The sequence below is a fragment of the Athene noctua genome, chromosome 9 (assembly GCF_965140245.1).
Source record: "Athene noctua chromosome 9, bAthNoc1.hap1.1, whole genome shotgun sequence".
Classification (NCBI taxonomy): Eukaryota; Metazoa; Chordata; class Aves; order Strigiformes; family Strigidae; genus Athene; species Athene noctua.
In genome coordinates, this window is record NC_134045.1 from 5,518,677 (window position 1) to 5,530,840 (window position 12,164).

Consider the following 12,164-nt stretch of genomic DNA (forward strand, 5'->3'; position numbering starts at 1 on the left):
TCTGGGCCGCCGTGCTGCAGCGCCTCGCCTTTCCCTGCCCTCGGGGATGATCCAGATTCCTGGCTGAGCGCTGAGGCCGGGGCTGCCAGCCAGCCCAGATCTGCCTAGCAGCCAGCTAACCTCAGAGCCCAGGATAGGAGCCACACACACGTCCTGACAGGCCTCGCCACCAAAGCGGACGTCCCTGACACCATTTGTCACTTGGCAGTCGTGGCACCTGCGCAGCCACTGCCTCCCTGGCGTGGCCGGTGCCCTGAGCGGTGGCGCCTGCCTTGGCCCCTCGCACCGGTTTGGGACAGGTCCCTGACACTGCACACTGCTGGTGTGCACCAGCAGAGGAGAGGAAGCCTGGGAAGTCTTTATCCCCCTACCAGATGTTTTGATGTATAGAAACCAGAACCAACTCTTTCTCCAGACTACGGTGGGTGCAGGTTAGGGGAGGACAAGACGAAGCGGTGTACTATGTGGGTGAAGCTAAGCTGTTCCTTCCCTTGCCTATCTCAGACTAGGAGCATTCATTAGGAATGGTTCAGGACAGGACAGGACAAATGCCCCCTGGGCACAGCCAACATGGGGCAGGCAGGCTGGACTCCCAGGTTTGATGTGCACACTTCCCAGCCTGGCTGTTGCCCGTCATCTCAGCACTCACTGGCTTCTGTGCTGCTCTGAGGTCCACGCAAAGTCCACTTCCCCTGGAGCTTTAGGCCCAGACAGATTTCCTTCTGGAGAGCTCATGTCAACAGAAAGGCAGGAGGGTGGCTGCTGTATGTTGAAAGCCTCAGCCCATTCCAGGAGCACCCCTGAGTGCTGGTAGCTGGCCCAGCTCCCTCAGCAAACACACCAGCACCGTCACCTGGCCAACACCACGCTGTGTGGGGCTTATGCAGTAGACATTTCAAGTAGCTCTTGCCTTCAGGGAGAAGAAAAAGTGCTGTGGCTGCTCCTGAAAATACATGATCCTCGCAGAGATGAAGTTGGAGCCCTCCCTTTGCTGAAGGGTTTATGGGGTAAGTGTGGCTTAGAGCCAGGACCATCCAGGCCAAGCCCTCCCTGGGATAGTCCTTGGGAAATTCTGATGAGGCAGGGTAGAGACAATCACTGACCCTGGACTTCTTTAAAGGGCTCTCTTACCATCCTTTTCTGTTGTCTGATTTTCGACTCCTGACAGAGCTGGAATGAGGAGCCTTGACTCTTCATCAAATTACATGAGCCATTGATCTGCAGAAGTGAAGTCTCCTGTTGAGGTCATTGTCTCGATTTGCAGGAAGGGTTGGCCTGTGGTCACACTCCTTGCAGCTTCCCTTGCTGCTGTGGCCAGTGGTACCCGCTGGCAGTGTGACCCTTTGGAAAAGGGTCCAGCCCTTGTGGGCCAGCAGATGTGGCACCACTTGTCTGCAGAGACCAGGGCATCTGCTTGCTGATGGATCCCACTTAGACAAAATCTGTCCCGTTGTTTTTCCTCACGTCTACTGTCATCCGAGGAAACTACACCCTGCAGTCATGCTGGGCTCGGGGTTTTCAGCAGCCAGCTGTGCCCCCACCAAGCAGCCACTGGTAAATTCTCTCCAGTCCCTCATGTGTTTTCTTACCCTTTGTCCATGCAGAACCAGTCCCAAAGTCATGTATGGAGCTCTTTAGTAGCTCTATCCACAATAAAATTTTCTACGCCCTTTGCTAAATTGTTTCCTTCTTTTATGCAGTCATTAATTTATCTGCCCAGTTACAGGATCACAGAATCATCTCGGTTGGAAAAGCCCTCGAAGCTTCTCCAGCCCAACCATGACCCTCCCCCTGAGCGTTCCCAGCTCCACCAGATCCCTCAGCGCTGGGTCAGCCCGACTCTTCAACCCCTCCAGGGATCCCGGGGACTCCCCCCCTGCCCTGGGCAGCCCATTCCAACACCCAACAGCCCCTTCTGCACAGAAATCCTTCCTCAGAGCCAGCCTGACCCTGCCCTGGCACAGCTTGAGGCCATTGCCCCTTGTCCTATGTTGATGGTCCCTACACTTTTCCCTGCCCCTCTGGTGTCCCACCTGGGCTTAGCACCTTAACGTGTGCAGGGGTGACAGCGGTCCCACTCCGCAGGGGGATGTTAGATGGGAGTGCCTTCCCCAAGGTTCTGGAGGGGGCACTGCCTTCTCCCAGAGGTGCGTAAATCCGTTGGTTTCGGTGCGGCAGTGGGGTGAGCACACAGGGAGGAGGCTGGTCCAGCTGCGCACCGGGCTGCAGGAAGGCTGCTGTGCTCTTTGGGGCGAGTGGAGCCAGGTTTCCTGGTCTCAGATGTCCAGGGAGAGAAAAGTCTGGCATGTCCTGAGGTAGCAGGTTCTGAGCACAAGCTGGGAAGGAAGGGAATGTCCTACAGTTTACTGGGACATGACCCTGTCCAGGAGCACAGGGCTCACCCTCAGGTTCAGCATGTAGTTGTCCTCCCCTTCCCAGGCTGTGCTCACCTGCTCGTTGTCCTACTGAGAACGGCCTGTAAGCCCCAAATTCCCCTGCCATGCACACAGGCACCCACCCGAGAAGGGTTTCTGCCCCCGAGTCCTCAACAACCAGTGCAGAGCCCCATGTGCTGCTGGGCTGTACTAGTTCTGTCCTGCCCTGCAGCCTTCTCCACAAGGAGCAGGAGCCCATATTTTTTTTGGAGGCCAACAGGACGACCTGGGGACCCTGATTTGGGTGTTTCTCTGGGTAGGGGAGACATCCTTCTGCTGCCTTCAGATGAGACACGGAACATTTCCTCCACTACATCAATCGCTGGAGGAGGCAGAATAAATCCGGTCTGCAAAACGTGCAATGCCTTGTCGGTGTGTTGGGGAGCTGGGCGGAGAGCCGGGCCCCAGCAAGACGGGCTTCCAGTGCTGCAAGTGTTGGACTCTGATCCCCTGAAGCTCACGGACGGCAGGCAGGATTGTGTATGCCACATGGTGTTTGATTTTGGCTGGGTTTTAAGTTTTCACATTAAAGGACTGTTGAAGATGCATACTGGGCACCCAAGAGTGAAAATGATGGGGCTGAGAGGGTTTTAGCTCCTGGGCGAACTGCTCTGCCCCAGATCAGCTCCCAGCAAGGATGAACCTTTTCAAGTGCTGTTCAGCATCTCAGCTGAGCTGCTTCATGCCGGGAGGGCCTTTTGCAGAGACCATTTTGCAATATACACATGCCCTCAGGACCCTGGCTTTGGGTGCTGTGTGGGACCCCACAAAGCTGTGGAAGTTTTCCATGGCAGACAGTCGGTACCCTTCCAGAATGGTCACAGCAGGGGCAGGCATAGCCTGGGCCCTCTCCTTCCCCACCTTGTTTCTGTCCTTTTGGGATCCTAATGCTGATACCCTGCGGGTTCAGGTGCCAAGCGCGTTTCTGCTGCCCTGGATGAAGGTCTGTAGCTGAGTGGTGGCAAACAAAAGGAAGGAATCGCATCAGGGTACTGTTGCAGAGGCCAGCATGCGGGCAGAGCAGTCCTCTGGCACAGAAGACTGCAGTGACCATGAGCTAAGCCCTTGCTACAGCCCAAGACCATCAGAGAGCTGGGTTAAGGTGACAGTAGGAGTCCTGACACCTTCAGCTCCCCACTGCTGCAGAAACATTGAGGCCTGGCATTCCCTCATAAAATGTTTTTGCCAGGGCATGAACTCTGCCATCAGCAGGAGGCAGTGCCATGGACCGGTCATTTCCACCATGAGATACTGTGGCTTTTTATTAGGAAGAAGCAATGCAGCTGCTGGATGGTGACAGCTTTCCAAAGTCCTCTAAAATCATAAATCACAGTCCCTGGCCACTCATCAGCAGCTGTGCCAGGCCCTGCAGTGCCTGCTGTAAGCCTCTCAGCCTTGGTGTGGGATGTAGGCCCTGCTTGCTTTCATCTTTGGGCCTGACTCAAGTTTCTTCCTTTTCTCTCTGAAGTCAAGGGAATTTTCCTTTGGGAAATGATTTTTGGTGAGTCTATTCCTGGGCTCAGCTTTTGGCACATCTTGAGAGCGTCTCAAGGGAGTGCCTTGAATTGCAGGGGAGGGAAAGGAAGCTCCTGCCAGAAGACAAAACTTTTTTTCCCTCCTCCTCTGTGCCTGGTGCTGTGCATCGCAGCTGGGACCCCATCTTGAGCAGCAGATCCCCCTTGGCTCTGCACGCCGCTGGCACAGCCGGCACGCACACCCGCACGCCGCGACCTCGCCGCTCATCAGCCACAGCTAAGCCCCGTTAATGCCTTGTGGACACGCTGTTGCTGGGGTTACCGTATACATATTGCACAACCTCTGAAACACTTCCCTCTGTTTTGTAGCAACTCGTGCTAGAGAAGCAGCTAGCCCACATAACCTCATCCCACCCCAGATGCGGCTGAGCCAGCAACTCATTCCCGAAACAAGATGACTCCAGGGAGCCTGTGGTGCCCAGCCCCAGGGGAGGCAAGAGGCAAAGAGGACGGAGGGTGAGCACAGAGGGTGCTCCGAGGTTGTGCTTGTGCTCTCATGCATGCTCTGAGCCGCACCCTGGAGCTATCGCAGGGCGCAAGGACTCTGCGTGAAGATGGGGAGATAGGCACGGTCCTAGCAGGGACCAGCCCCTCCTCCGGAGCTGTGTCTCGGTGACACTGAGCTGCGAGCCACGGTGAGCGCTGGAGTTAGGCAGGTCATTAAAAGCTCCCTGGGGCGGAAGACAGCCTGGGAACATCCTGGCCTTTACTGGAAATCACAAGAAGGGAAAGGTCCCTGGGGAGCAGAGTAGTGAGCCGTGTCCCTGCTCCTCCACGACATCACAGGACCTGTGCAACCTCCTGCTCAGCTCCTGCCCATGCCACGGGCTCCAGACCAAGTCCCAGCCTCCTCCCGGGCTTCCTTTTCCGGGCTGCGTGAGGAACATCAGGAGCTGGCCAAGGACCGTGCTCCGTCCCAACAGGGCTGTCATGGTGACAACAAATGCACAACAAACCCCAGCCCTTAGGAACCAAAACCTGACCTACTCAACCTGACCCTGTGGGGCAACTCGCCAGCCCTGGCTTGGTGCCCCCACTCGCCTGGCTCTCCCTGTGTGCTGCCTCTTGTCTCATTGGGCCCTGCAGCCCCCCGGCACCGGCTGGAGCTTTGGCAGAAGAGCTACCAACATGCCCAGCTCCAGCTCAGCTCCTGCCTGCTGCCAGCTCCGTGAATCTGGGCTCTCGTGCCGCCTGCTGCTGCCAAGCCCTGCCAGAGCTGCTGCCGGCTGGATGCTCCAGCCAGTGTTACCTGGGCTCCTTTCCGGAGCTGTCGGCTGGAAACAAAACCAGAGACACCTGCTTCTGTGGGGAGGTGCAGGGCAAGCTAAGGACAAGGCAGTACCTTCCTCAAGACTTAACCACTCTCCTCAATACGGCAGCCCCAATTATTGCCCTCTCCTTAAAGCAGAGAGCAGGCGAGCAGCTCTTCCCCCCTTTCTGCAGGATGGGATGACAGCCTGGGTCCTTGCTGGCCCAGGGGGAGGCTGGTTTAAGTTCCCACTTCACAGCCAGCCACTGTAACCTCCGAGCCTCTGCATTTTGGGACCTGCTTTCACATTTTATGAAGAAAGGGAAGCCTGTGTGTTCAGGACTGAGTCCTGCTGGTGCCAACTCCTCCATGCAGCGCCCAAGCTCTCTGGCCATGTCCAAGCTCTACCAGGATGAGCTGGACAGAGAAGAAATGTTCGTTGGTGAGGTCTGCCTGGACTCTGGCATCAGGCTGGTCCAGCCCGACTAGGTGAGGCTCCACACCTGTCCTGCTCACCCTTGACTGTCCCCTCCAGGATGTCCTTGCCACCTGGCAGCCATGGGTTGCCACTCTGCCTCTAGATGGCTGTGAAACAGCAGCTTCTGCCGATGGAGGGGTCACAAGGCTGGTTGGGGGACATGACAAAGTGGGGTCCTTCATGGAGCTGTGAGCATCTGGGGCTACCAAAAGCAGCCAGGTGCTGTGGCATGCCTGTGGCCTCTGGCACCAGCCCCTGGCACTCACCTCCAAGATGGGAGGTAAAGGTAGTGATCCCAAATCACAGACTTGTAGAGTTAGCTGGTGGTCACCTCTGAAGGTCTCTAGACCCTGCTCCAAGCCAGGATCAGTATGAGCAGGTTGCTCAGGGCTTTGTCCAGTCAAGAATTGGCAACAAAGTCCCAGGAAAGAAAATGTGTCCCTCAGCCAAGAGCGGGAGGTTTTCACTTTTCACCGCAAAGGGCTCTGGGTGCAAGAGCAGGACTGAGATGTCCATCCTTGCCCTGCAGCTCCTCTGCACAGGGACCATGGCAGACAGAGACCACAGGGTGCCAAAAGCTGCCTGTGTTGTTCGAGCTGCTGCCCAGCTCCCCGAGCTGCTGATCTACCCGCAGGACCCTTCACGGCAGCAGCAAACCACACTCTGTAACATCGTGTGAAGAATTCCTGGTGATGCTGCAGCGAGGATGGGGAGTGCCAGGGGAGCGCCGAGGCCAGAGCGGGCCCTGGGCAAACAGCTGAGGTGGGGCCGTGAGTAAGTGATGTGGGTTGTGTCAGGACTCCATGGCAACCACAATATTTGGGTGCTGTTTCAGCCTGCAGCGCCCGCCAGGAGCCCCAGTGTGGTCGGGCTCTGGGTGGGGGAAGCCAGCAGCCACGATGGGCAGCGGTGGCATGTGGCGGGTTGCTCCCAGGGTGTCTCACTGGGCCGTGCAGAGGGTCAGGCACTCGCTGTGGTACCCAGCATGCCAGGACGGTTGGCAGTGGCCTTCGGTCCATGCCACAGCCTGGGCAGTGGCCTTTGATCTGTGATGTCACCCACTGAGAGGGGCCAGTTCCTCTACGGAGGGGCACGCTGGCTGGCTGGTGCGGGGGACAGGGCTGCGGGGCAGAGCCAGGGGGTGCTGCCAGGGGGGACCCTGCAGTGACAGGGTGGTGCAGACACCTCGTGGGGTGATGGGGCCTTGCGGGGTGGAGGAAAGACCTTGTGGGGTGATGGTGGGTCCCCGTGGGGCGGCGGTAGGGACCAATGGGGAGGTAGACGGGCTTCAAGAGGTGGCGGAGAGGCTTCGTGGGGTGGCAGAGGGTGTCCCAGAGGTGGTCTGGGACGGCTGCCCGGGCTCCGTCTCCCCGCCCCGAGGGCGCTCCCCGCCGCGCCGCGGCCGGGGGAGGCGGGAGGGGGCGGCCCGGAGCCCCGTGCGGGCGCGGCCCGCGGCCCCTCCCGTCGCCATGGCGGCGCCTTAAACAGGCGGCTGCGGCCGCCCCCCCCGCCTCAGAGCGCGGCGCCGGGAGGTGAGTGAGCGCGGCCGCGGCTCTCGGGACCCCCCACACCCCCCCGTCCCCCGTCCTCGCCTAGCCCCGGGGAGCGGCGGCAGCGGGACCCCCTGGACCCCCGGCTCCGGCCGCTGCCCGTCCCGGGGTCGGTGTCCGGGGTGGGGCGGGCGGGGGCCGCCGCTGCCCCGGCATCCCCCGGCCGCCAGCGGCGGCGGCCCCCTGGCGGGGAGGGCCCCGGCTCCGTGCTGCAGGGCCCGGCGGCGGCGGGTGTCCCGCGGGAGCCCCGGGCCGGGCGGGGACAGGCGGGGACCAGCGGCTTCCCCGCCCCGATGCTCCTCCCTAGCGACGGTCGCCAGGCAACGCCGCTCCTCCCTAGCGACGGTCGCCGGGCAGCACAAGGGCCGGCGGCGCAGCAGCCGAGTCTCCCTTTTCTCCTTCGTGTCCGCTCTCCCGCTCCCGCCAAGGCCCGGGGGGGGGCCCACCCTGCCCCGGGCACCGGGCGGGGTACCCGCTCTGCGCCTCGGGGTGCTGGAGCCCCGGGCCGGGTGTGCTGCGGCGCCCGGTCCTGGCCGAGGTGCTGTGGGTGCTGAGCTCGTGGCGAGGGATGCTGAGCTGGCAGGGCGAGGCTGGCGAGGCGACGGCAGGCGGGGAGCCGGGATGGGGCCGTGGCTGCAGCGCTGTGGGGGGTGCAGAGGCCTATCTGCCCCTTGGCACCCCAGCGCTGCTGGCTGCGGGGCACCGTGTTCGGCCCAGCCCTGGGGGGCAGGTCGCAGAGCGGGGGCGCGGCCGTGGGCAGAGCCAGCGGGCAGGGGGCGGTGGGTCTGGAGGCAGGCAGCGGTGCCATTTCTCATGATCAGCAAGGGGGAGGAAGGCGGCCGCATTGCGTCATTCCCGGAGAGTGTTCCCGAGGGGACAGGCTGATGCTCTCACTCCTCGCCCGGCCCTGGAGCAAACAGCCTCGCTGCTGTCAGCTCTTCATCGGGAGCCTCCATCCCCCAAGACACGTCTCGGCTGTTGGCCTCGGGGCTTGTCCAGGCGGCTGCCAGCCCTTGCCCCACGCCCGCAGGCTCTGCTGACACCCTGCTCCTGCTGCAGCCCCTGCACCCTCGCAGCCCTCGCAGAGCTGCGAGGAGAGCCGGCTGAGCTCCGCCGGCAGTAACAGGCCCCTCTGCCCCCGATCCCGCAGCCCCATGGCTGGCAGCACTGAGATGGCATCCCTGGAGGAGAGTTTCCGCAAATTTGCCATCTATGGCGACACCAAGGCTACGGGGCAAGAAATGAATGGGAAGAACTGGGCCAAGCTGTGCAAAGACTGCAAAGTCACCGACGGCAAAAGCATCACCAGCACGGACGTGGACATTGTCTTCTCCAAGGTGAAGTAAGTGACTCAGCTTTTCTGGGCCTCCAGTTGCCCAGAGGGTGGGGATGCCCTTGCGGTGCGGGCAGGGTGGTGGTGCTGGGGTGTGGTGGTGCCCGGGGACATGTGGTACCCCAGCTGCATGCCCAGGCTGTCCATTCTTGTCTTGCTCTGGGCATGGAGCAGCAGGTGCCACCCTGCCGTGTCCTGCCTTCAGAGAGTTTGTATGGCTGCTTCTGCAAGACCTAATAAGGAATTAATCCAAACATGGAGGGTGGGAGACAGATTTTGGTGCTCCCAGGCATTGGGGTGGGCCCATCCAGTTCTGCCAGGCTCCTGTCTGGCAAGAAGGTGCTGCAGGGAGCAGAGGAGGGTGTGCAGGGGTTGTTCCCCGTGTGATGTGGCACAGCCCATCCCTGGGCCTGGCCAGCCCACCCCTGAGCTTGGAAAGGACACTGGTCCTTGGAGGCCATAGGGCCAGCTGAAGAGTTGAAGGTGCCTGGGGCTGGTTTTGGGGTCCCTGAGGACATGGTGCAGGACCAAGGATGAATAGAGAACCTGCTCCCTCCACACCCTCTCTCCAGGCATCCCCTTGTTCCTGGTGAGGAAAGAAGGGTCTGAGCACCGGGAAGTTTTTGGCACATGGGAGGGTGGATTGTTGTGCCGCCCCAGAGATGAGGACCAGGAGAGATGTGGGAGAGATGCTCTGTGGAAATTCTTCTGAATCTGACCAGAAAAGGACATGCCTGCTAGGGGAGAGAGGGCACGGGGCATCCCAGGCGTGCTGGGAGCAGCGGGAGTGGACGCTTGTCCCCTCCTGCCACCAGCACCCAACTCCCAGGACATTTCCATGTAGGGGTGGGGTTTTGGCACCAGGGACTCTAACAGTATGTGGCTGAAAAACTCCTGGGGCTCAGCACTGGCTGTGCCCAGCCCAACCCATTCAGCCGGGATTGCCCAGGCCGTAGCTGCTTTTGGAGGTGGGCAGGAGGCCTGAATCTGGTGGAGGACAAAGCTGGGGTCTCCCTGATGCAGCTCATCCTGTTGCAGCCCCATTTGGAGGCCCAACCTGAAATGTGCTGACGGCAGCCTGGGTTTTGTGCTTGCAGAGGAAAGACAGCCCGCGTCATCAACTACGAGGAGTTCAAGAAGGCGCTGGAGGAGCTGGCCCCCAAGAGATTTAAGGACAAGAGCAAAGAGGAGGCATATGAAGCCATCTGCCAGTTGGTGGCAGGGAAGGAGCCCATTAACGTGGGTGTCACGGTGAGTGAGGGGTCCCTTGGCTGCTGGGAGCAGGGGGAATGGTTGGGAGGGGAGGACGGAGCTCTGCCCATGGTGCAAATGCTTTCTGGGGGACCCCATGGCCTGGGGGTTGCATAGGTCTGCATGGGCATGGGGGGCATGGCAGGGCCTTCAGCGGGCGTCAGGAGCTTGCATGGGGCAAGGGACAAAGGGGATGGGGCATGTTCTTGACACCCATGTCCTCTGTCCCCACTGCAGAAAGCCAAGACGGTGGGGGCCGTCGAGAGGCTGACGGACACCTCCAAGTACACAGGCTCCCACAAGGAACGCTTCGACGAGAGCGGCAAGGGCAAGGGCAAGAGCGGGCGGGAGAACATCGTGGACACCAGCGGCTATGTCAGTGCCTACAAGAACGCGGGCACCTACGACGCCAAAGTGAAAAAGTAGGGACGGGTGCCTGTGGCACCCACCGCCCCGGTCCCTGCGCGTCGGCCGCGGGGCCGGCGCTCACGTCAGCCTTGGGACATGCCCGTGTGACATGGGGCCCAGAAGGCTGCGCTGGGGCCAGCCCCAGGCTGGCGGGATGTCGTTCGCCCCGCGCTGATGTGATTGGGAAAGTCACCGGGCCATGTGCTCTGCCCCAGCACTGTCTGTGTCCCCCCTCCCTGTGCTGTGACCCCCCGGCCTCTCCTGTCCCCCCCCCCTCCCCGTGCTGTCCTCCCCAGCCCCCTGCCACTAGCAGCACCCACTGTACTAACAGCACTGCTCCTCAGGGCTCCCTGCCCCGCTGGCACCCAGAACTTCCCTACCTCAGCCCTGGCTTTCGGGGCACCCTCCCTGCCAGTCCCATGAGGGACCACAGCCCATCTTCCCTGCAGACCTGCCTTAACCCTACGCCCATTACACCACAGCCGCCTCCTTCCTTCCCCACTCGTGCCCTTGCCACAGGGCTGCCTGGCTTTGCCGCTTGCCCACCACGGCAAGAAGCTCAGACCCTGCGGTGCCATCAGTCTCAGAGCTGCCGGGACACTCCTGGCCCAGCCCTGGGATTCACCTCCCGAGACCTTGGTGTTGCCTGGCCATCAGCAAAGGGCTCTGACCTGAACCCCCAGCAGCCTCCCGCTGCCTTTGTGAAGCCCAAACCAAAGGATGCTGCAGACCCGCGCTGTAACCCGGCTCTGCAATAAAACCCTGTCCGCACTGATGCCCCCGGTCTGGTTGTGTTCAGTGGGACTGAGCAGTGAGACAGCGAGAGCCCCTTGGCCCGCCCGCCCAGGCGGGCAGCGGGAGGCCTGGCTGGCTGTGCTACCCCAGAGCAGCCGTGCTGTGGGCTCGGCCTTGGCCGTGGATGGTTTTGGCAGCTCCTGGCTGGCCCCGAGTTGCCTGAGCAACCACAGACACACAAACACGAGCGCCTGGCTCCCGCTCCTGCTCTGTTTGCAACCAAACACATGAGCTCCTGGTAACGATCCCTGGGAACAGGCTGGGCTCCAGGGTGGGACGGCAGCTCCGGGATGGGATCGCCGCTCCGGCGGGTGTTCGGGTGCACGAGGCTGATCCCAGGCACAGGCAGAGCCTGTTGCAGCGTTGCTTGAGTGGCAGTGCCAAGCTTTCCAGCTCGATATCTGCCTCCATGGTCATCTCTTTGGAGCTGGGCTCCCGAAATAACCCACAGGGGTTATTTTGCAGGTGCCTCAGCTGTGGCACTGGCACTGCCCACCCCACGAGGGATGTGCTGGGGGCACTCCTGGTGCTTGGGCAGGCTTGCTCCCTGCCCATGTACAGCACTGCACCTTCTGCATCCTAGCCACCTGCTTTTTAAAACACAGGAGAAGGAAGAGGTTGTCTTCTAGGTTGGTTTCAGCCTCACCCTCAGTGAGGGATCTACCAATAAGTGTCTACCAGGGGCAGGTTGGGGGTGAGGGCTGGAGGGATATTAGACCTCCTTTGAGCAGATCAGAGGGAGTTCATGGCTGTCTGTGCCCTGAATGCTCTTTCTGAGATCCAGTGTTCCTCCTTCCAAAAGGTGTTGCTGGGGACCCCAGCTGCAAAAATGAGTTGCAAAATTTGCAGGGCAAGGCTGTCCTGCATTGCCTCGCAGTCTGTGGAGGTGCCATCCATGGCCCCATCCTTATGCAGACTTGGAGGTTTTGTGAAGGGAGAACATTCTGTGAAGAGGTGAGCAGGACAGGTCTTGTGGGACTCATCGCCTGCCTGTATGTGGCTCTGGTCAGGGCCTGGTGGTGGAGCAAAGGGAGGGTACCTGTGTTGGGGCAGCTCTGAAGGGAAGCTGTCATGCTTTTGATACTGGGAAACCAAGACTGGAAGGGGATTTCTGCCTGGTTTTAAGCTTG

At 60.7% G+C, this 12,164-nt stretch overlaps 1 protein-coding gene across 1 annotated transcript; it reads left to right on the plus strand.

Moving 5' to 3' along the window:
* The first annotated feature begins 7,139 nt into the window (after positions 1–7,139).
* TPPP3 (tubulin polymerization promoting protein family member 3) lies at positions 7,140–11,014 on the plus strand. The gene is made up of 4 exons (XM_074913160.1): positions 7,140–7,229; positions 8,398–8,589; positions 9,678–9,831; positions 10,069–11,014. The coding sequence occupies exons 2-4, from the start codon at positions 8,402–8,404 to the stop codon at positions 10,255–10,257; spliced, it is 531 nt and encodes a 176-aa protein (XP_074769261.1). The 5' UTR covers positions 7,140–7,229; positions 8,398–8,401; the 3' UTR covers positions 10,258–11,014.
* The last annotated feature ends 1,150 nt before the right edge of the window (positions 11,015–12,164 follow it).

Excerpts from the sequence above, each read along its gene's own strand:
- TPPP3 (XM_074913160.1), top strand. The coding sequence starts at position 8,402 with ATGGCTGGCAGCACTGAGATGGCATCCCTGGAGGAGAGTTTCCGCAAA. Across the intron at positions 8,590-9,677 it reads ATTGTCTTCTCCAAGGTGAA|AGGAAAGACAGCCCGCGTCA; the intron begins GTAAGTGACTCA and ends TTGTGCTTGCAG. Across the intron at positions 9,832-10,068 it reads CCATTAACGTGGGTGTCACG|AAAGCCAAGACGGTGGGGGC; the intron begins GTGAGTGAGGGG and ends TCCCCACTGCAG.